The 24,190-nt window shown below is 46.9% G+C and overlaps 1 protein-coding gene across 3 annotated transcripts in view; it reads left to right on the top strand.

Annotated features, from left to right (window-relative positions):
* Nucleotides 1-24,190, top strand: part of caskin1 (CASK interacting protein 1) — an 83,272-nt gene that overhangs the window by 37,236 nt on the left and 21,846 nt on the right. For all 3 annotated transcript variants that reach the window (XM_036529583.1, XM_036529575.1, XM_036529567.1), the window contains exons 2-6: nt 7,663-7,714; nt 18,096-18,193; nt 18,300-18,445; nt 19,765-19,860; nt 20,014-20,144. In XM_036529583.1, the coding sequence (XP_036385476.1) occupies nt 7,663-7,714; nt 18,096-18,193; nt 18,300-18,445; nt 19,765-19,860; nt 20,014-20,144 (523 nt within the window). The remainder of the gene's footprint in view (nt 1-7,662; nt 7,715-18,095; nt 18,194-18,299; nt 18,446-19,764; nt 19,861-20,013; nt 20,145-24,190) is intronic.

Genomic DNA, 24,190 nt, shown 5'->3' with positions numbered 1-24,190 from the left:
AGCCCTGTTCCTTACCACAATGCCCCACTGCTGCTGGTCCCTAAGGATCTCCGACAGGCCCCTGGGGATTGATCCTTAGGGATCAGCAGCAGTGAGGCATTGTGGTAAGGAACAGGGCTAATCACTGAAAGGTTGCTGGTTCGATTCCCTGCATGGGCTCTGTTGTGCTTTGGGCAATGTACTTAGCCCACAGTTGTCTCAGTAAATATCCAGCTGGATACATTGATAAAAATTATAACCTAGATCTATGTAAGTCGCTCTGGATAAAGGCGTCTGCTGAATGACAATAATGTAATGTAAAGGATCGAAGAAGCCTGTTTTATTTATAAATAAAACCACGTGGGAGACTTGGTGTAGTGTGCACACTCTGTTTATTGTATTTGGTTGATGATTCTATCCTGCACCGACCACACCTTAAACGATGAATGAGTGTTTATTGCTTCATCCTAGCTTTGCACAGTGATCATTCCATTCGCATGTACCTATGAAGCTCTGATTAATCACTTGGTGAAGTTTCAATGCGCACGTATTCGCAGTAGCCCTGCAGGGACATGCGCTCGGAGGAAGGAGCGCTGAGGGGAAGGAGACAAACACATGTGCACGCTGCGTGAGGTGTCTGGAGTCATTTGGAGGTGCTGCAGTTTGGCTGGAATCGTCTGAGAGTAATTGATGTGAAATCCTCTCAGGCGAGCACAAACAGGCAGCTCCTTCCCCGTCTGTAAAATAGGCTCTAAACCACCGTCCTCTCATGTCCTCCAGTCCTCACCTTATCTGCCTTTTGACCGCTGGCTCACAGGGAGACAACAGCGCCGGGCGAAGACGCGGTGTCCACTCCGCGGGAGGCGTTGATTTCTGGAGACGTGTCCAGCTGCTTGAGCCTGTACAGCAGAGGATTTTATTCAAGCGCGTGGGCTGTGCCTTGTAGTCTCTTTCGGTGTGAAGTGTTGGACCTCAGGGATGACAGAAAACAGAAACCCAGAGTCAAGTGTTCCTGAATAGACAGAAGGACAGAGGTGGAATAGAGAAGGGACAGAGGGAGAGAAATTGGAGAGAGGACAGTAATGGAACAGGCCCCAGAGCTGTGGAGGATGAGCTGGCAGCAGTCAGGGAGGAGGATGTGGAAGATGTCCAGCTCCCTCAAAGGAAACCTCAGGCTTTATCTCTGCAGGGTGCTGCGTGTGTGCCTGTGCTCTCAGCAGCCTGGATCCCTTTGTGCGCTGTGCTTCCGGGGCTGGAGGAGTGGCTGCATGTTACACTTGGCAGGTGCATGGCAGGCAATACATGCAACCCTTCCCCTGGGATGCAGGATTGGGTCTGAGTGCACAGTGGAGTAATGTGGGCAGACATGAGCGTGCAATTTGTCCCAGAGTCCCAGGTCAGCGTGCCCGGCATCCAGCATGGGACGCACGCCACCTCATCTGTCCCCGTCCCACCACGCTGCCACATCAAATGAGAAACACCGCTGTTAATAATGCAGACGATGAAAACTCCTCTGTAGGCTGACGGATTGCATCTCACGTTTCTCTTGTGGATGAGGAAGAATGTGTTTCAGTAGAGTACCATCCGGAGTCTGTGTGGTGTGCAAGGGGTCTGGAGTTGCAGTGATTTATGGGAAATCTCATCTCTGCAGAGTGCGAGGTGGGTGTTTGCTCAGTGCTGTCTTCCCCTTCCAGGGGTGAAGGTGAGATAAGAGTGTGTGGGATGAATGAAAGGCATGTTGTTGGCGCAGGAGAGCTCCAATAAGTGGAGGCTATGGTGTGCACTGTGGGATATTTCTGTGGGGAAATCTCTCCATGTGCTTTTGAAATGCAAGACATTCAGCATGTCGCTAGGCCTGGGTTTGCAGTGAATAAACTGACCATTGGAGAGACCTTTATTGATTTTTAATCCAGAGCCATCTCACTTGCTCATTCATAAAATGAGGGCTAAATGTAGGCAGTGGACAGCCATGTGATGCAGCAGAGATAGTATTTCTGCACAATACTATCTCTGTATGAGTGAATGGAAGGCGCCTGGTATACTCAGAGCCCAAACCTAATTTGATTTTAGGTTTTATTGGACGGTCCAGTAAAAGTCTTATATTTGTCATATATTCTGTTGTTTCCTCTAATCATGTCTCTAATGCTGCTGTAAGTACAATAGACAAAGCCCCAGAACCCCTCACCTCCATGTTTGACCAGCAGACTTCTGCCAAGTCTAACACTGGTGCATGAATGGAGCAATGCTTTAAGGTCTTTGTGCAAACTCTGGCCAGCCATCTGTGTGGACTGTGCAGTTTTCAAAGACAGTTTCATTCACATGATGAGTTTTGCAAATTCAACACATCATTTCATTTTTACAATACTATACCCCTACTTTGCTATAAAGCAAATCTGTTTCAGATGAGTTGACCATATAGTTGAGTATAGTACCGCACATGCTTCTCTGTTTGTGTGTACGCCATGCATGACTGCATGCATGTTGTATAAATGCAGTCTGTAAGCTGCGGGTAATAACGGGAGACTGTCCCAGGTGTGCTGGGTGCACGAGGCCCTGCGGCTCCCCTGGCAGCCAGGTTTACCCTCTTTTCCAAGCAATCCCCAGTGCATTGGAGTACATTTGCAATTCTGTGACACACTTCTGCTGCATGTGGCCTCCCAGAATGCCGTCTGGACGTGTGCATCAGTGGCACTTATATAATCAGCTCCTCGGCATCTGTTCTGTGGTAAACACTGGGCCCGGCCACAGGGTGGCTGAGTGACTCCGGCCGGAACTGCAGGCCGTCACACAGCGGATTAGCACAGAGCCTGTGTCTGCATGTCTTATCAGCAGCAAGGCCAGAGGCCTTGTGCATTGTTGGTGCCGTTGAACTCCCATCACACCTTCCCTTTAAGGCTTTCCCTCTGCCAGCTGCAGATGAATCACACCCCTAATGTGTTGGTCACTGGTGGAGAGGGTGGCTTTGGTGGAGGTGGTCAGAGACAAAGGAGAGAGGAGGAGAGACTCTGAAGACTGAGAATGAAGTGAGCAGTATGGACATACTGAAGACTGATTAGAGGGAAACAGAGATGGGGGCAGGCTGTGTTCATTCTGACCCTGTGGAATCTACTGCGACCATCAGCAGCTGGAAATGAGTGGATGATGGAGGACCACAGTCCTGCTCTGCATAGCACTAATGCAACTAAACTAGCTCAGACAGGAAAGTCACTGGGATGCTAGTGACCAGCAAGCATCATCGCTATCAACTGGTGTTCACTACATCCAGTCATCTACAGCCAAGTGTTGTAATCTTTCCGTGGTTACCATATGGCTGCTTTTTTAAATGCAGCCAGCTTGTAGTGAAATGCATCATCATGTGTGTTGTGCTTTCCATTCCCTCTCTCACCCCCACCTGCCTTTTGGCGCCAACTCACAGGGGAGTGGCTGCTACTACAGTTAGGTAGGTATCAAGCATGTCCCTCCCCCCATAGATTTATTGGATTGATCATGTTGCATATCTTTTTTCTGTGGCTCCTGTTCTGTGTGTCCTCCCCATCATGCAGGTCAAGCATAGTCATGTAGTCCTATGGCACCAAGTTCTCTACAAATGTGTCATGTGACTGTGTGTAAATAAGCAAGCTTTCATTTTATGCCACAAGCAGTCGTTCTGTGTGCATGTTATTGAAAAGCAGTAATCTCCTCTCTGGCTATCCTAGCATATCTAGCATGTGAGATTCTTCCTTGGTGAAAAGCTATTGGCAAGCACACAAATGGAAGAGACCCAGTGGACAATAATGTGGGGCCCAGCAGATCCAAGTTTTCTTGGACAGGTTAATTTGTTTTTCAAAATTTAAATAACAGATTTTATTTAATTTATTTTCATGTTGCGGCATATGCTCATTTCATATGCATGGAGTAACTTCTTTTAGCGTTATTGAGTGATCATGATGCTTTGTAACTAGGTCTGTATACCCCAATCTAAGAAACCTAACATCAGAAGACAGTCAGATGAGAGAAACACAATAACTGTTTTGAGATATTCTGCCAACAGGAATACAGTACTTTCCTGAAAAACCCTGAATAAGTAGAGCAGACTAAGCTTCATGAATGATTGATGAATGTTTTATGAATATCTCTTTAACAGAAAATGAATGTTTGTCTTTACTAGAGACCTACTGATCCACTGGATGTTGACAATAATCTTATTACAGCTGTGCGTGCATTGGTGCCATCATCCCCACAGTCCCTCCAAGCTTTCAACATAAGCAAAATATTCAGTCAACACAGGTGCAAGAGAAAAACAGCAACTTCATTGAGACTGCCAGTAACTTTTACAAACATTTTCAACCATATCGTTTCAGGAGGAATGAAGTTAATAGTGATGCCAATATTTCAAGTGTCAATATTTTAAATGGTGTCTGGGATGAAATTCCCCAGGAATGCTGGCTGGCTACTGAAAAGATTCCCACTCCACTCTGAACCCCTCTGCGGGAGTATCACATTCCAGGTTGTGCTCTGACTCAGATATCTCCCTCTTTCTTAAATAAGGCCTTGTTCCTCCAGAGGCTGTGAGAGCTGGCTTCCTGGGGTAACTCAAGGGCAGCTCAGGTACTTCTCTTAAGAGGGCAAGATGCTGTAGTATTTCTGAAATGGCCATTGAGGTCTGTTATCGGGGAAACTACTATTAAGCACTTGTCTGCAGAGTGTTTTAGCAGCACTAGGCAGAGTTTACTTATGCGGTTCTGGTCTAAGTAGGGAAGCACACAGACTTTGGAGCCAGGATCCAAGTTCACCCATGTGTTCAGTATTAATAGACTCAGTGTGAGTCTCTCACGGTCTCATTGATTCGGCTGAGGCTTCCCAACCGTGCTCTAAACGGTCAGCAGATGGATGAGCGAGGAGTGGGACTTGTGAGCCCATTCCATGGAGTCCCATGTTGCTGGCAGTGTGAGACTCTCTGAGTATGATTCAGAAGTCAGGGAGGGAGGGAGAGAGAGAAAAACAAAGACAGGGAGACAGCAAAACCCTCTGGGGAGAATCAGAATTCATCTACTACATTTCAAAACACTCGATTTGGCTCTTGCAGTGAGTGCCTGGACGTTGAGCAAGGTGATCTGGAGTGACAGCCTCCTGGTACTCACCCTGTGTCACAGTACGCCCGTGTTTTTGAGGCTGAAGGTCACATGAGCTCACGCATTCCTGTTTGTTTGGTCTGTAGGGCACACAGCTTATGCTCCATTGATGGACAGGTCATCTGCTTTGAATTCATCCTATATTGGACAGTTTAGAAAAGTCTCTTGGGAGTGCACTGGAAAATCACGGCAGTTCATTTTACTTTCAAATCAGGCAGGAATTGAAGCTATAGTGACTTTAAACACAGCTCCTGCCAAAGCCTGGTTAGTTTGGCATTACAGAGATGCATATATTACTTTATGCTCTTTAGTGCATGGTAGAGTCATCACCATTCATTTTTCATTTGCAGTGATTTGTTTGCGTTGACTTGCCAGAGTTCTGAGCACCCAGACATTCTCTCTGTCTGCCCCTCCGATGAGATGGAATTCTCTCTCTGGGTTATTGGGGTCCCTTTGTGTTTTTCACACATCCCACTCACTAAGTACCCTTTCAGCCCCGGATGAGGCATTATGGGACTGTTCTGAGCCCCCTAAAGAAACACTGGCCTCCATGAGGAGCTGTTCTCAGTAACTTTTGACAGACCTTCACTGTGTCAGAGAAGCCCAGGCTGAAAGCTGACATTCTGCGGCACTGGTTAACGATCCACGCATACGCCCCTCTGTCTCCTGGGGAGGAAAATACAGGAAATCGCACCGGTCAGACTGACAGATGGACTGGAATGAGAAACTGAGGACTTGCTACTGCGCCCTGCATTGCTGTCCAAAAGTGCAGCCGTCCTCATTGCTCCTTTCCTTTGTTTTGTTTGGTTTCTATGGCTGATTTAGGCAGTTGCTCTGCACAGATGGTCCTAGTGGCTGAGAGTCAGGCTGTTGAAGCCAATCGGACAATAAAGTTGAAAGGAAAGTGATGGCAATGAAGCGAAATGACTCAACAGGGGAAACATGAAGCGCTGAGGGGTCAGAGGTCACTGAGAGGTCAAAGCTGGTTGGAGAGCAGCCGTGCAACGCAAAATACTTCACATTATTAAGTGTCAAGACACTATTAAATCTCAAGCGGTACATTTGCTTCAAAAAAATTGAATTGGTTTAAATTAAAGCTTGTTGAGGTATTAGCCATGGAGTTTTTTCCGGCCTTTTTGATGCTGATACTTCTTCTGTAGTTGTCACAGCAGCACAGTGTAGCACTGTGTCTATAGTCTCCACAAAGGGCTGGAATACATGCGCATGAAGACATGACACATTTCTTATGTGAAGATATACTCCTCTACGTTTCTGGGTAGTTCTGGTTCGACCCTGCATGTATAGACCATTAAACAGCTCTGCTGAGCCGTTCAGCACCCATGTCAAGGTCAACACGCTCGTGTGAAAGAGACTATAGATGAGAGAGAAATCGAAAATGAATGCTCCTTCTTTGCCCGGAGACTTGCTCCCTCCGCATACTTATCTTATCTGACTGGGCTGCCTACATGACTTATGAGTCATCCCGAATCACTCTCTCAGCTTTCATCCACCGAGGAGAGGCCTCTTCAGACCTGCCACTGATTTAAAGCTAGACAAGGCGAGAACAACTGCCGGGAAAATCAATGATCAATTCATGAAACTTCCCAAAGAATCCGCGTCCCGGCAGCCAGAGAGGCTCTGTAGTGGGGACAATTAAAGACTGTTCCATTTCCTGTCACAGTGTGTTTCTCCAGAACCAAGCGGCTGGTTGCTGTGCTACGCATCTCTGGCTGAAATATGTGCACTGTGGCAGTCACTATCAATTTTAGAGCAAACTGTGCAGTGTTAATATTGAGCGGGGCCTCTGATGGAGTCTACAGCATGGGATCCTGTTGCCTCGGTGAAGCACAGGACTCGGGGTAGTAACTCCTCTGGATTACGAGGAATGGACTCTGGTTCCCCCCATTTTTTCCAGTCTAGTGACTCCTGGCAGAACACTGTGGGAGAGGGATTTGGGGGGGTCTGCACTGCTGACTCCAGCTGCACTCTATCAAAGCAGATCTGCTCCACAACTACCGGACACATCTGGAGAGGAGAGAGCTGAGTAGACTGAGGTGGCTTATCACCCTATGCTTAACAGTGTTGCATTGATCCTCATCCTCTAGTGCACAGGGATCAAACTGGGTTTGCTCTAACCTGTTCAGCCTAAGAATAACGTTGCCCATCTCTCTCCCTATTTCACACACACACACACACACACACGCAGAGTACTGTATCTCAGCTACCAGTTTTCTGGTATCATTAATCCATCCCTAGACAGGTTCATGGTGGGGCAGGGCGGCATTCTTGAAAAACCAGAACCTCCCAAGAGTCCCAAATAAGAATATGCCTTCCCGCAGAGCCTGCAGGTAGTGAGGAAATGTGTTTTGAATGCAACACTCGTCCTTAATGGGGAGAGTCAATTTGAACAATGTTACAAGGAATGAACAATAATAATGGTTGCATAACAAGCCATACTGCATGTGTATATGCATCAGCATTAAACTGCATAAAATGTTTTGTTTTTTTCTGGATTTTTCGCTTTTTTTTTATTTGATGAGTTTATTTAAAAGCTTTTCCTCGTCTCTTCCAGAGCTGCTGGGGTCTGCCAAGAGGGTGAACGTCAACTTCCAGGACACAGACGGGTGAGTGAGTGGCAGTACACAGTGAGGCCAGGCTGGCAGGATGTGCGCTCAGTGGATTTGAACTCACACATCACTTTCACTCTGCCGCTGAGTCCATCTGCAACTGGCCAGTCCTACCGTGCAGGAGTGGTACTGAGTGTGTGTTTGTGTGCATGTGTGTGTGGGTGTGTTCAGGTGTGTGTGGATACGGTGCACTCTGCAGCAGATGGAAGTCAAAACCCTCCAGTTCCTTCTTCTCTTCTGGAATTAATTTATTACCTTCTTTATTTAGTTAATTAAAAGGGACAGTGCACAATAATCAACATATCAGAAAATGTGTCTATAGTGGCCGTGCCAGATTTTGCTATAAACTCATTTTAATTTCTAGTCCCTTGGCGAGTGAACATGTTCTCACACTCATGAGAGCATGGTTACATAACACATTGGTAAAGATGCAGTGTACAAGGATTGATACTGAAAAAAGGGAAAAAGGGCACAAAAACAGCAATCAAAAAGAATGAGTGGCATTAATTTGAACGGCATGTTAAATTGAACATTTTAAGAGTGATAGCTTCATCCCTGCATCATTAAGTGTAGAGGAATTAACTTTTCTCCTCTGCGAAATGGCTTGTTACGCAAGGTAGCACTTTTCTGAGAGGCCATGGCTTCGCCTGACATATCTCAGCGCTGAAAGCTCTGATTAGCAGGATCAACAGGGGGTGATTCTGCGTTTCACGTTTAACTGACATTCACTTTAATGTCACCTGACATTTTAATATCACTGCAGCTTTGGTGCCGCGAGTGAGGGGGTGGCAGATGGCCCAGGTTCTGTTATGAAGGAAAAGCCACAAAAATGAAAGACTTATTCGAAGAATTTACATCCACAAAATGACAGCTGTTACCTTCAGGATCTTTGGCTTTTCACAAAATTATAAATAGGAAGTGTGTCGTTGTTCATGTAGTTTGACTGTTGTGGTTTGTAGCCATAGTTTATTCAAATGGAGGGAGATTTGTCTCCAGCCCCAGACGGACATAGTCTATTGAGTTTTCCGGCTCTGTTTTAACCACAAACGCCAAGTGTGCTGAAGAGGGAACCTAATAGGAGCGATCCAGACCATGGTTGGTTGAATCGGGTGGCTGAGCGCCCAGCTGAAACCATAGCCTACGCACACTACTGCCCATTCTTAATTTGAACAAAGAGGTGTCTCCTCGGCCTGGTGTGGAACTGGGACACCTCTCTGCTCTTTGCAGAGGTACTCAGAGTCTGTAGGATACATCGACAGGACATCAGCAATGCCCTTTAAGAAATCATGTCTCCGATCAGCTGAAGAGGCCATTGTCGCACGGCACATTATCGAGTGCATTAATTGTTCAGGGCGACAAATTGCAGAGGGGAAGGACAGAACAATGTGGCCCATTTTTACACCGCACCTCATAAGATAATTTGTGATGCATGTACTTTCTGGAGGTCAGTGAGCTGACAGAATAGATACACCGGGAAGTAATGAGTGTGTGGTTCTCTGGTTGTCTTCCAGTCATGTCAAGTCCAGGCCCTAGGAAAGAGCGCAGTTTAACTCCTAATCAGGCTCTTTTTAGCAGTTGAAGTTTGACCCCGTTTGAGTGGACAAGAAGGCGAGGAAAACAATAGCATGCAGTGTCAGATGAAGATGTGTTTCTTAGGTCCAACAGAGCCTAAAGGATTAAGTCAAGTCAAGTTATGGTCCTGGTGCTTTTGCTTGGCTTCATTGCACAGAAGGCTGGTCATTTCTACATATGATACAATATGTGGCAACCTGAAAATGGGGCAGTACTCAAAGAGATCATGAACTGTAATCATTAACTTGTTTTTAAAATTTGAGCTCAAGTTTGTATAATTTGTACATAATTTGTATAATTGGTACAGTACTTTTTGAACCCCCTACATTTGGAGGGGTACAAATGATTCTTTGTTGCCGGTGTGCAGAGAACAGTAGGAAGCCCAAGTTCGTCCTGCAGGATCTGGGCTGGCGTACCTATTAGCATGCAGATCTGCCTCTCCTGACGCAAAGGGGTTGTGACGTCATCAGGGCCCACGGCTGCCCGACGAGGACCAATGAAGTGGAGGGAGCAGAGCCCACTCCCTGTGCTGTGTACTGCCTCTGGCAGAGTGAGGTGACAGCACCATTACTCCAGCCTAACATCAACAACACCTCGCGCACCGCTGACACAGGGCTGCTGGGATGGCACAACAGGGGCTATTCGTCTCCAGCTCTCATCGCAGGGCACTGCAGCCTCTCCACAATGAACTTTAATTGGTGTAAATGGGCTGTGTTTCTGTGTTTGTATTCTTACCCTCTGATTGCCAAGCAACGCACTATCATATTCATTTTTCACTGTTACAATACAATGCGGAATCATTTTTCAGGTGCTGCGTTGCAGGTCTGCTCCATGAGTCCAGCATTATGGGGTGTAATCATTCACAGCAAAACAGTGCCATCTGAAAGCCTTGCAGCTCCATTACAAAACAGCTCCATTGTAAATATCAAGATACTTCATCCTTTCATCACGGAGATTCAAGAGGCAATTATCCTGCACCATTCAAAAGGGAATGTTTAAGCGGAAATCTGTTGTATGTTGTCACACCTAAAAGTCAGAGCAGCCTGTGTTCCTGCCTCACTCTGTGTTGGCTGAGTAAACAGCGTCAGTTTGATGGTGCCGACCTTTCCACAAGCTGGCAGAGGCATTGCCTTTCCAGTCAGAGTGGGGCTCTCTAGTTTCATACCCCAGATACCTGTCTGCTCTGTTGTGCCGACAGCACAGTGTTCTCTGAGGGTGTGTTGCTGCAGGAACGGACAAGCTCATTTTCTCTGTTATGCTGCAGGACTCTGGCAGATGCTGTTGCAGCTAAGCCCGAATCAAGTGAACACATGAAAAGTGATGGTGTTAAGCAGCATCATGAATCATGTCAGTGCTGGAGCACTGCATTTAGCATGTGCTGAGAATAGATAACCTCAGAGAGAAACCCTGCAGTCTCTGATACAGCTCTCCTGTAAGTCCTCTGGTAAGCTTGGTTTGTTGGTGGGTGAAGAAAAAGCCACTGGAATGAACTGGCAGAACTGGCTAGCATAGATCCATCAAAAGTCGGTCACAGTGTGTGAAGGGATATTTTAACATTTTGCATATCTATGGTCCAGTTTTAATGCATGTGGATTAAGTGATGGTAATATTACTGGCTTCCTGTCCTGGTTCTTAAAATTATGTCCTTTTTGAGGTTATTTCTTTGCCTGATGTTGGGTCAGTATGTGTTAGTTGCAAAAGTATTCATATGTGCATTTGTGATGCAGAATGCTTTTGACTTTTTAAGTGCATTTCATCGCTCTAATGACATTTAATTACATGTTATGATTTTTGGGGGAAGAAATTAATTATATAATATATATACCTGGTTTGTAGATGGGTATGCTAGGGCTGGGAACTTGGTGTTATTTCAAGGGTCTTGAGCTACAGGGAAACAGTGAAAGAGGAGGCTGTCAGAGGAGGTTTTCACAGTTTCAATTATTAGATGCATTGCACATCTGCGGTGAGCTGAGAGTAGAGGAGACTGAGTACCTCCGGCCAGCCCTCCAGGGCACTGCTCCTCTCTTTTTGATCCCTGATACTCTCTCTGGAGAACCTGGAGATAAGGACTCATGTGAGAGGTCGCTGGGGTCACGCACAATCCGTGCATGCTCTCCGACAATTGTGTCGATTGCATCTGCGATGGAGGTGTTAGCAGGGAGGGCCCTCATATGGCTCCGCATTATAAAAGCCTTCATCTTCAAACCTCCAGGCAGACACCTCTTATCTGCAGGGCTGTGTTTGTGCAGCAAACAGGCATAAAATGTCATTTGCCTCAGTGCAATAGCCACAGAAATATAGTGCTTGGCCTTGTGGTTTGGGCTTTGCTTTTTTGGTTTGGAACTGTATGCAGAGAGAACAAACCTAGCTCATTTCAAGCAGAAACCTCTGGCCTGCAGTCCAAAGAGACCTCCCATGTTTACTGCAGTATCACAGAGGAAGCAGACCCATTTCTGGACCAGGACAATGGAAAATGCAGGTCAATGGTTGATTGATCACGGTCCAAATGAACGTCATCATTGAACGCAACGGTTTAGTAGTCCTCCAGTTCCAACAAAGCCATTTCCCTCAGATTGCCTTTTGTGAATCTTGTTCTGGAGCTTTTGGAAGAGAAAATCAATAATCCCAGCTGTAAAATGGTACACCCTGTGACACTCAAATTGCATCTGTTAATATTAGTATTGCATTAGTGGGCTTTGAAGTCTTGTGATATATGCAGCCAATAAATATGTGTAACATTGTGCATATTTGATCTATTAATTTCCCCTGATAGAATGTATTTGTTGTTGATTGATGACCACTCTAGTAGAGGGCAAGAAGGCTGATTGATTGTTGCCATGTGGTCCTAAAAAACACCCTTGGTAAAGCAGTGGAGCAGACACAAGTATATCATTAGTAGCTACATATGTTATGTTTTGCATTGACTCAGCATTACAGATGGTTGTGTATCAGTCAGAATTGCTGGTGGTATGCACTGACAAAAACAGCAACTCAGGGCCCCCGCAATCTTGGAATGATAGTAGATTCTAGGGGGCAAAACTGCATTTTCTTCTGTAGTGTGGTGCCATTATCCTTCCACACAACAAGTTGATTATATAGCAAGCTTCCCCCTAGTGATACTTTGTATGACTCTGGAGGCCATTCTAACGTTTCTGTCTAATTACTACGTGTGACTGTCAAAACATTGCAATAAAAGAAACAGTGGCGAGATACAGTATGATTCATGAACACCGTGGCAGCCCTCTGCCATCTGTAACAGACTCTTTTGAGAATAGGCTGTGCAGCATAACAGAAAGACATCACACACAAGACTGCATGAGTGCCTAGGCTGGTTAGAGCCCTTACTGTAAAGGATAGGGCCACAAGTAGACTGTGAAGCTATGATAGTTTAATAAATGGGAATAGCAAGTATGACTATGCACTCTCCGTAGCACCTTCACTGTAAAGGATATTGCTACATAGTGCTCTGCCATTTCTCCGCTGCAGATGCACAGAATGTGTGAGAGACAGTGCACATAGACAGGGTGTCTATACCACCCCGTGATCGAGAACAAGCTCTACTCATCCTCTCCCATCATCCATTGCTCTAAGCAGCACTGCATATCCAATTGGAAACATGGAACCGGAGACGTGTTCCTACTCTTTGCCAGACGGTGCACAGCGCAGCCCTCCTCTTGGCAGGGCTCAGTTTGGAGCTGCATCCACAAGTGGAGGCATCAGTCTCCTATGGTGACAGGGCTGGCTGCTCGGAATGCCTTGACTGAACTGTTTGAACTCACCGGAGGCTTCAGGCGGCTAAAGGCAGCAGTCCACCAGACAGCACCCCACACGTGACAACCTGGGGACACTGCCACTCTCTCAGAGTGCACCTTTATTACTCACTTACACCTGGGGGCGGAAGAGCAGGGCAGAGCTAACTCTTCATAATCATTGTAGGCATCACAAGCATTGAATGGCTTCCAGGATCTGTCCACACCCCTGGAGTGACTCAGAAAAAAAAAAATAAAGCAAGCACTATTTATTATGCGCTATCCATCTTGTGCTGTCCTATCTTAGACTGCCTGGAGGGTGTAGAACGGTTTGTGGTGATTTTCCAGAAAGCCTTTTAAGGTGGCAGAGTGTTTGGAGACTCGGGAGACCTTCGTTGACATCTGTCAGTCAGTGTTTCTTGTTTAAGAAAAGCTTTTGCACACAGCATCGATGGCAACTCCATTGTGAGCATTCTTGGTCTGTCCAGACATCTGGGATCGTACACAGTTGAATTATTCACCATTATGCAAAGTAGACACCTGCTTTTGTCTTGGTGTTACACGGTACATCTGTAAATTATGTTTAATATTAGTCTGCATGGATGCAAATGCATGGATGCACTTTAGGAGTAGAGATGAATAGCACGTTGTAATAATGAAAAACCAATTGTTTTTATAATGTTGCCTAATTATGTTGATTAATAGGGCTAATCAACAGCCACACCACTTTGCTGCCTATGGGGCTTGGCCTCAGTAGTACTTTGAAGGGAGGCATCCTGAGAATACATGGTTGCTGCTGGAAGTCCTTTTGGAGGAGTAAGTAAATCCAGTACTCCAGTGCAGCAATGTGGACACTGTGCTGTGTGTGTGCTGTCTTGCTGGTGAAACATTAAACCCAGGTCCTGACTCACTGTGGTCATTACAATTCCTGTGGCACTTACTGAAAGAAAAGGAGTGTTGACCCCGTTGTGCTGGCCAAGTTGTGCAGTTGGCCAACACTATCATCCCTCCTGTAGTTAAAGAGCTACAAAATCCAAAATACTTTCCTTACCGGTAAGGAGCTGGTGTCTCTGAAAAGAGTCCTCGAGAAAAGGACAGAAAGCCATTCCTGTATCCTCCCAAACATGGTAATAACTTCTCAAGAGCAGCACACCTGCCACCAGACAAAACAGTGACTAGAACCAGTCATGTGGAGGGGTTAGTTCTCTATTTGTGTGTAGTTAGGGGATGGATAGTAACCTCCTTCTTGTCCAGCCCCTCCTTTACTGATGGAGTCGCCAATGACCTTCATCTGGTAATGATGTAGAAAACAATGTGGGAGAGATCTCAGATCCTCATCAGAAATGGATAAATGACTGAACCAGTTACTCTCCTTGGAAGAGGCCCGAAGGGGAGATCACTTATTAATGAAAGTAGGTCAGGCCCAGGCATGAAAGTAAAATTCAGGCCCTTGGTTAAAGTGACAGGCGTGAATTGGAGGCGGCAGATAGTTGGATGAAGATGCTGCCTTGGCATAATTCAGGGAGCTCCACGGGGATAGCAGACAGGCAGGGAGGCATTGGGGGAGGGGGGCAGGAGTGAGCAGGGGCTTGAATAATGCATGCCTTGTGATTTTACTGCTCCACTCTGGAGCAGAGCTGGTCTTCCCCCCCAACTCACACACACACCCTTCCCCCACTCCCAGACACACGCTCTACAGACACACTGTACTTCACATTAGATCAGAGGCGGCCGTGAATGGTTTGTACAGTAGAAGCAGGTCAGGCAGGGTTTGTAGTTTAGTGTTTCAGCTCTGGGAGGACTCATTAGGGTTGCATGCCCGTGTCAGTGCTGACAGCAAGGCTTTCAGAACAATGCTTGGGCTCTCTGTTTGTGCAACCTTAACTTTCAAGGGCCATTTTGGAGTCATTGTGGCAAAAAAAGATGAATACTGCTCAGATGTTGTTGTGTTATTGAACCCTCAGTTGCCAGATTGCCCTATGAAATATTTTTAGTGTCGGCAATACTTTTAAAATACAGCTGGTGTTCTTCTGAGTGTATGTCTGGGTTAGGGGTTAAGTAATGCATTTTTCAAAATAATTGCTTTCAAATTCACTAGAGGCATACTCTCTACAGGAACCTACACACTTTTCCTGTTTCCTTGAGTAAATCAGACGCAGTAATCAGATCGTCAAGGGTATTCCAGCATAAACGGGAGCCTTGTGTTTGCGTTACATTTTTCCTTGAAGGGAAACAAATTCTACTGGAGGCGTATTGCCAGTGGTTTTCGGGAGCTGAAATAAGTCTCTCTTATCTCAGAGTTTAATGTTTAAACGTGTCTTGTTTGTGCTTCCAGAGTAACTGTTCCATTTTGTGGGTAATTGGACAGCTTTGCATTCCAAAAGAATTGTGGGAAGCATAAACTGAAGTTATGGGTGTTGTCCAAACAAAAACCTTGTCCTCGCACATATTAAAGGGCGGTACATCTGTGAGGGTGACAGGGACACACTGCAAGAAGTAAATAATCCCCTCTCCACCTCTTGGGGTCTGAATCACCGTTCAAAATGGGAGAGCCTGCAACTCTGAGCGCATTTTTGAAACCCGTCCAACAATCTAAACAAAGCAGCTCTGTATGTCCCATGCGACGGCTGAACCTGCAGCCCTCACGTTGACTGTAGTGAAAAGTGTACAGAGCCGATACATGGTACCCTAGTATTTGTCCCAGTTGATGATGCAAAGCAGTGTCATTAATCTCATATCTAATTCTGGAGATTGAAAACTATCTATCCATCTGTCTGAAATGCTAATTATCTGAAATACATCCAACACGATGTTGAAGTAGTTCATTTCTGCTCATGGATACCATGCCCATTGACAGATGGCAAGTAGAGGAAGTATAGCCTCCTATCTGTCAGATCACTTCACCTTGTTAGTATGAGGTCAAATGTTTGGTCTGATATCCCATCATCACAATGAAAGGTATTAGACAACGTTAGCACCAGTGCACAGCAGTCTCTCTGTGGGCTCTCGGATAAATTCCTCAGTCAACACAGAGCTGACCCAGTGTGGCCTGAATTCAGCCTGGGGAGGGATCTGCAGACAAGTGGAAAGGTGATTTCAAAGAGCAGAGAGAGAAACGGAGGCACTGCAGGGGGGTTACCTGTCCATTCTGATAGTGATCTCATCTTCCTGGGAGGACGTCTGAAGACTCCATCTCCTTTCACCCCTTCACAAAGATATCTGTCAAAACGTACACCTCAGTGTCATCACTCACACAGCCGCAGCGGAGCAACAGAATGGACTGAGACCCAGTCTGTCCTGCGCACTCTGCCCGTACAGAGGAGACGTAAATTTCAATGCAATCACTCAACAACACTCAGCCATTGCAGCTCTGTGGTCTAACTTTATTGCCTTACTCCAGGCCCAGCATCCTCCTCCCTAAGCTGGCCTATCTCAGTAAATTTGTGTGTTTGTGTGTGTGTGTGTGTGTGTGTGTGTGTGTGTGTGAGAGAGAGAGAGAGAGAGAGAGGGAGGGAGGGAGTGTTTGTGTGTGTGTGTGTACCAATTATTCACTCCTCTCATGCCCTCTCTAGTTCTCCTTAACAGTCTGGTCACATCCCAAATCCTCCACCCAGCCCTGCAGACCAATAGGGATATTATCTAAAGTGCAAATTCAGTATTTCACAGGAAAATTGGCCATTCTACAGGAACAGAGAGCCCATAACCTGGCAGGCAGGTCCATCCACAAGCTAAAAGCTCTCCTCTCCTCATTCAAACCAACCTCTCAAATTTAAATTCCCATTTGATAATGTCAGCAAAACGGTGCTCACCAGTTCACTCAGATAAACACTTTCAATCTAATGCTTTATTTGCCCTGCTATCTGTAACGGTCAAAGTGATTCATGTCATACTGTGGTTTCCTGAGATAATCTAATCTGTATGTGTGTATTGGGTCTGGGTCTATGTGTATATGGACTCATGTATATTTGTGCATGGCATGTTCTATGATTGTTCAAATTGTCACAAGTTGCGTCTAACAATTTGTGTTGTCAGCCCTGTCTAATTCAACTTGAGAAAGTAGGTTAAATAGCGCAGGCCCTGGGCACTGGGAAAGGAGAGCAGCAGTGACTGGGGAAATTCCACAGAGACAGAGGACTGGGAGTAATCCATATATCACCGCAGAGATCACGTTCCATTAACAAGAACTCCATTAGGGCTGCATGAGCATCTATACAAAAAAGATTTGCAGGACAGGTCAGTTTATTATAGGGCCCTGTAGCGAACAGGCTAGATCCTCAGTTTATCTTACAGGATGCTTTTATTAGCGCAGACATGGAGTGCATGGTGTGGCTGATGAAATTGTGACATCAGAGATGGTGGACGTGAACATACAGTGGCATATCCAGGGAAAGGAGGAGGGAGAGAGGGATGACACTAGAGAGGACACCGGGTTAACTTGTGGTAGGGCTTGAATGGTGTTATGCTCACACTCACTGGTCTGAGAGTATTGTTAGTACACATGTTCCATTGTGCTGGTCCCTCTGGATAAGAGTGTCTGCTAAATGCATGTAATGTAATGTAAAATAATGAGGTGTTATGAAAGTGGAGTCAAAACCATCTCGTCGTACATTAGGCTTGAATTCTGGTTGGATGCGACATGGCTTCTGGTGCCTACAGTCAGGCTCTTAACCTACGTTTAAAAGCAGCTGTACAAACAAGCCTCATCGCTTGAAGGGCCCTCTAGAGAACGCCAGTGACCCGGAGATGGGGATGGGCTGTTTGTGCTTGTGTTCCTCTGCGGGATTTATCATACTATTCTTGGCTTCCATTGCGTAGTCAGGTTGCACAAGTTAACTTAGTGTCGGGCTTGAATAGTCTTATGCTCACTCTCACTGGTCTAGGAGTGTTGTCAGCCTGGTCTGACACTGTTGCTCATTTAACTTTAGTGGATACACTTATGTTCTATTTTGCTGGAAGTCGCTCTGGATAAGAGTGTCTGCTAAATGCATGTAATGTAATGTAATGTAATGTAATGTGACTGGTGCTGTTGTGCTGAGGCTCTCTATCTGTGAGTGCAGGTTCGCCGCACTACACCATGCCGCCCTCAACGGGAACATGGAGCTCATCTCCCTGCTGCTGGAGTCCCAGGCCACTGTGGACATCAAGGACCAGAAAGGTGACCTGCCACCCCCCACCAACTGCTCACTTCCCTCACCCTTGCTCTCACACTCACTTTGCGGTTACCCTTTGACGCAAGTTTTGTCCCTGCTCTCTTTCCGTAGGAATGCGCCCGCTCCACTACGCCGCCTGGCAGGGGAAGTCGGAGCCCATGAAGATGCTGCTGAAGTCGGGGTCCTCGGTCAACGGGCAGTCGGACGAGGGTCAGATCCCCCTGCACCTGGCGGCGCAGCATGGGCACTACGACGTGGTGAGTAGCCCCCAGCCCCACCTGGAGCCCACAGGAGAGGCCATCTTGCTCATCTGTAGTTGATTCATGAGGTTTGCCCTTTCAGCCTGTGAAATGACTCTCCATTTGACATGTTTATTTAAAGCTACTGTTAAAAAAAGTCTGCAGGAAAGACACATACTGTTCATTAAGGTATTCCTTATGGCTTACAAAGTTCTGTGCTGTTTAATAGACTATAAAGGGACCTAAGAGAGACACTCTCCCAGGACTTAGAGCAGTGAGAGATTCACAGCTGGACGCAGACTGATCCACTCACGAGACCTTAAGGAGCTTGGTGTAGATGCTGAAGATGTGTAACACGCAGCAATCACTGCGCTTTCAGTAAGCAGAGGAAGGCTCTGGGAGGCTGCGCTTAGCAGGAGACAAGTGCAGCGCATCATCTGTGAACGTGTGCTGATCTCACCTGTGTCTCCAGTGTGAACGTGTGCTGGTCTCACCTGTGTCTCAACGAGCTGGAGAGAGCTGAGTGGCAGCGGGTCTAACCCCACCCGCTACGCAGCGGGTGACACCCTAGAGATTGAGGTGTTTGCTTCTGGCCCAGCTGCTTGATGTGACAAGAGGAAAAGTGCGGGGGAGTTTTGTACAGGGTGGAGGAACAGCGGGGAGGGTCTGCAGTCTTACTCCACACGCCTCAGTTCACCAGAGTGAGAAAGTTGCATTTGCATTCAGTTGGAAGGAGGAGGGCACTCAAGGGTTCCCAGGTGATTAGATTCATTATCTGAGGATCTAAAGCGTATGTTTCCAATTACAGAAAAAAACAAGCTCTCGTACGCTTGGGTACAGAGCAGCACTACGGTTGCTGTTTCGGTGTTGCTGTGCTGTATGTTTAATTGGAAGTCAGCAAGCCCTTATCGGGGGGAAATATCAGAGAGAAAAGAGCCAGTCTCTCTGCACCACAGGTACAGGTAGAGATTCATCTCTGAATACTGCCCTCTCCGAAGATTAGGACACAGCCCTTCCGGTCCTCTGATTGCTTGATTTGTTCATTCGATGTTCATATGTACTTGTTACATACAGGCAGTTTGGGGTTTGTTTGATTGACATTATTAAATAAGGAACTGCATCTCTCCCCTGGATCCAGTGATATTATCGTGCATAAACAAGTCTTGTCTGCACTTGGAGAGAGCTGCCGCCTCACAAGGAGCTGTGGCCACACCAGTTAATCAACAGTGGGGGGCAGACAGGAGGGGCTCGCTCCCTCTAACTGCAGCAACAGGCACACAGGATACTCTCTCTCCCTGTCTCTGACTCACTCTCTCTCTCTGTCTCTCTCTCTGCAGTCTGAGATGCTGCTCCAGCATCAGTCAAACCCGTGCATTGTGGACAACGCAGGAAAAACCCCTCTGGACCTGGCCTGTGAATTCGGCAGAGTGGGCGTAAGTCTTATTAAGCTGTTTTTGTGCTGGTCAACACGCTGATGCGTGGTGGTTGCCATCCTATCCATTTTCATATGTATTAAACATGTAGATTAGAGCACAAGGCACAGAGTGGTCTGTGCACTAATGATCCTGTGTGTGCGGCCCCTGCAGGTGGTTCAGCTGTTGCTTAGCAGTAACATGTGTGCTGCCCTGCTGGAGCCCAGGCCTGGCGATGCCACTGACCCCAACGGCACCAGCCCCCTGCACCTCGCCGCCAAGAATGGCCACATTGACATCATCAGGTCAGAAGTCACTGTAGTGAGGGCAAGATGGAGTGAGTGGAGAGAGGCATTGATGTCACCATGTCTAATCGCTTAGGGACAAAAAACAAATCTCTTTACCATCAGGCACGGTATCACATGTCTCTCTTCTCCTCCCTCCTTTCCTTTCTCTTTCTCTTTTTCTTTCCTTCTGTCCTTTTCTCTCATGTGATTTTTCCAAAGGCTGAGAGAGGGCCATTGCAGTGGCTTTTCAGTTTACAAGCGAATGGTGGCAAATCAGGTCACGTTCTCTGTTTCCACCGAAGCATCGTCCTCTGTGGAAAAAAAGGATTTGAGGCCCCTGGGGTTTTCTGATATTTAATGGGAACATTTCTGGGCTGTGTTTTAAAGATTGTAACGTCAGGGAGACGGGCATTAAAGGAAACGGCTTATCACCCCCAACTTTTGAGAAAAAAGGCTGCTTACTGGGGGAGAGCTTGTTCGCTCTCTCCTCTGGGGAGATAAGACCCCAGGCCTGCTTTCTTCTCCGGAATGGCTTGGACAGACTCGCTGTGGGCAGTAGGATTGTAATGCGCTCTGCTTCGTAATGCTGGCAATATCCAACAGGCACTTCTGAGTTGGGTTTGAGAGAAAGTGAGAGAATGACACAGAGGAGAAAAGATGACAGAAACCATGATAGACTGAGAGAAGGAGGGCAAGATGCACCGAACTCATTGCAGTAATTAGGATTTTTACAACACAGGTTCACATATATACAAATGTATATGAAAGAAGTTGATGCATGCCCTCTATATATCTAAGTGTGTGCACTGCAATCAGGGCTTATATAAGGGTTTCTTATATAGCTAGCAGACAGCACTTATGAATCCGTTGCGGGTAGTGCGGGAGGGGCATGAAGTGATTCAGCACAGATCTGGGAACAGTTTTAGAGAAACATCTCTGAGGTGTACAAAGGGTCGCCATCAGTGTTGGTGTGCTGTCTGTCACATTTTCGGGAAAGAGGCTCTTGAGACCCAGCGCTGTCAGTCTGGAATCAGCAGCACAAGGCGGGCATCATGTGTCCCAGTGGAGCTTCGGTTGGGTTTGCACTGTCAATGTACAATGACATTGAGAGAATTCATTTAGCATGGCTAAAACACAGAGGAGCACATCGCTGCGGGTTACGGAAACCTGCTGGTCTGATGCTAGGGAAGTGTGCAATTGCATCTTTAATCAATGCAATTTCACGAACGGAGCAAGACGACGCAGGAGAGGGGCTCGCAAATTTGTATTCGCACACTCACTGCCCAGCAATCTGCCATCTCGGTAATTGAAACGGTATTCTGCCTTCAACACCTCGTAATGGGATTTCATTCAGAGATGTACAAGGCGGGGCGTGCCAGGTCTCACTGAAGAGGGAGAGAATAGAGAGCGGCAGCCATTCAAGGCTTGGGGGGGGGGGGGAGCCGGAAGGGAGGAGGGCTCCATCATAATAACTGTCAAAAGGCTTCCTATTATTGCAATAACGGCCAGTCTCTCCTTGAGCCGGAACGGTCAGGCCAGCTCCATCGGTGATCTACTGCCCCTCCCACACAGGTGGTAATCTCCGCTTGGTCTGGCAAATGCGCCTGGGTTTGTTTTTCCGTGTCATAAAAAGCCCGCTGCGGACTTGCTTCTTGCTTCCGTTATTCTAATAGAAAAGACTGAAGTTGTCTGCTGGAGGCCTCTCCTCTCTGCTGTGCTTGTTGAGTCACTGCTGTTTACCTTTCCTCAGAAGTTTGACGTTGATTTTCCTAGCAGCAGTTTAACGGTGTCAGGTGTGCTGGGAGCATGATTAGAGCAGGACTAAACCAGAGAGGAGGCGAAATTACAGCCTTGATGAGCCTGTTTCAATTTGCACGTCGGTCATGTGACTCACAGCCAGAAGCAGGCTGTTTTTAGCAGCAGAGTGTCAAGAGGCATTCCAGCAAGAGACGCTGACATCCTCTGATGGCAGGATCAAATGTTCTTCAGCAGCTCTTCCTGGATCACCGAACCTCAGTCTCTGCACTCTGTCCTGCCTCGATACCAATGTTTCCTCTGACACAGCTTAGCTGTTGGTCAGTTGTACCTCAGGTGAGCAAGAGGTATTTCCACAGTAAATTGACAGTAGCTGACAGTATCTTGGTCAACCCCAGATGTAATAGCCACTTGGTGGTGCTCTGGCAAATCAAGTGGAATTAAGCATGGTTATGTTGTGTAAAACACCATAGGTTGGAAGGAATATTTCAAAACTTACTCAAAGCTAGGTGACATGACAAGGTTCATATAACTGATACTTCATGGTAAGTTTACACTACAAGCTGTACACAGGATCTGCATATCTAGGTGTGTGTGTGTGTGTGTGTGTGTTTGTGTGTTTGTGAGTGCAAGAGAACAGGGTGGGAAAATTAGGTGAAGAATAGGCTGACTCACTACAAAGCTGGTATCAGACACCTGTGGTGAATTCAATAGACAGCACCTCTTTCCTTTCCCAGACGTGCTGGTGGGAAGTGCAGCTCTGAGCTTATGAAAAAGCACTCCATCTATACTTCAGCTTCCATCACCTCAAAGCATACACACAAAACAGTGGTCGGCATTTTGCCCTTTGAACTCTTTGAGACCACAGGGAGCAGGTCCTTTCATCAGCCGGGTTCAGACCTGGAGATGCAGCTGAAAGCACCTGCGTGAGGAGGCGCAAACAGCTGGCCTCAGACATGATGCTCCTCTGGAGATGAGTGAATGCACCTCACATCACATACCCCAGTGCTGATTCCTTTGCGTTCTGTCAGAAAGGCATCGAGCCCTACATCTACCCATCTGTTTTTTCATGAATGAAAACGCGTACGGCGGAGGTCATGGAAAACATGGTGTGCACCCTCATTTCCTTTAAATCATGTGACGAACATTCCAGATCCTGTAAGATTTTACACATTTTGAAGTTTGTTTTCATAGTGGACTGGCGTAGGCGTAGCAGGAGAAAAAGGCATTATGACCAGCAGCTTATTACTGGCATCTTGTCAAAGTAAATAACGAGTGAAACGGAAGTCGTTTTCTTTTCACCGCTGTATTTTTTAACAAGAGACTGTGAGAGACATAGTAAAATAAAGCATATCCTACTCATGTGCATAATGTTTAGTCAGGTGGACACACCAGAGCTCTGCGTGAAGGGAACAAGTAGTAGTGTTTCTGCTGTGTGTATGGCTGTGTATGCGTGTGTGAGTATGAGTGTATGTGTGTGTGTGTGTGTATGTGCATGTGTAAGTGTGTGTCTTTGTAGTTCTGCTGTTTTGCTTGGCTGCGGAAGTGTGGGGGCAGGCACACACAGCTGCATTTTTGTGTGTGTGTGTGTGTGTGTGTGTGTGTGTGTGTGTGTGTGTGTCGTGTGTGTGTTGGGGGGGAGGGGGGTACCCTCAGCTCAGCACACGTCTCAGTTCCCCACAGGAGCCCTAAAACAACAGCAGACGCTTCCTGTGTTAGCCGGGGTCCTTCTCCTCACGTGTGGCTGCTCTCATCCCCACTAAACGAGCACAGCGCAGCCCAGAGCCAGTCATGGCCTGCCCATTTAGGAACACTGAGAACCCAGGCGTGTGTGTCACAATAACACAAACGGTGCGTAGTGAGGTGGTTGAAGGTGAGGGGACCGTGGAGGCTGACTATGCCCCCTGCAGCTCTGAGCAGTGAGAGCAGGTGTTGAGTCTGGTGGCCCTTGGCCTTGCGGTGAGGCGGAGTTAGAGTGTCTCTGAAACATGTCTGCTTCTCAGTGGAGACAACTGCAGCCCTATGGATTATGAGAGACAGTTTCTGAGAGAAAGAGGAGGACAGATAGGGAAGGAGGAGGGAATAGAGAGACAGAGTGAGGGAGGTAGAGAGAGAGAGAAAGAGAAAGGAGTTTCTAGTAGCAGGCTGCCACACTGTTGTATCCTCAGCACCTCCTCTGGAAGAAGAGGGATGGAATATGCTAACTTTCTAACATAAATCTAGCAGGCTTACTCTCTGGGTCCTACCCTTCCTAGTCCACTCACGCACACACATACACACACACACACAGACACACACACACGCTCACA

The sequence above is a fragment of the Megalops cyprinoides genome, chromosome 1, assembly GCF_013368585.1.
Source record: "Megalops cyprinoides isolate fMegCyp1 chromosome 1, fMegCyp1.pri, whole genome shotgun sequence".
NCBI classification, from domain to species: domain Eukaryota; kingdom Metazoa; phylum Chordata; class Actinopteri; order Elopiformes; family Megalopidae; genus Megalops; species Megalops cyprinoides.
The sequence above is the reverse complement of the archived record's forward strand: the minus strand, read 5'-3'. Positions and strand labels throughout refer to the sequence as shown.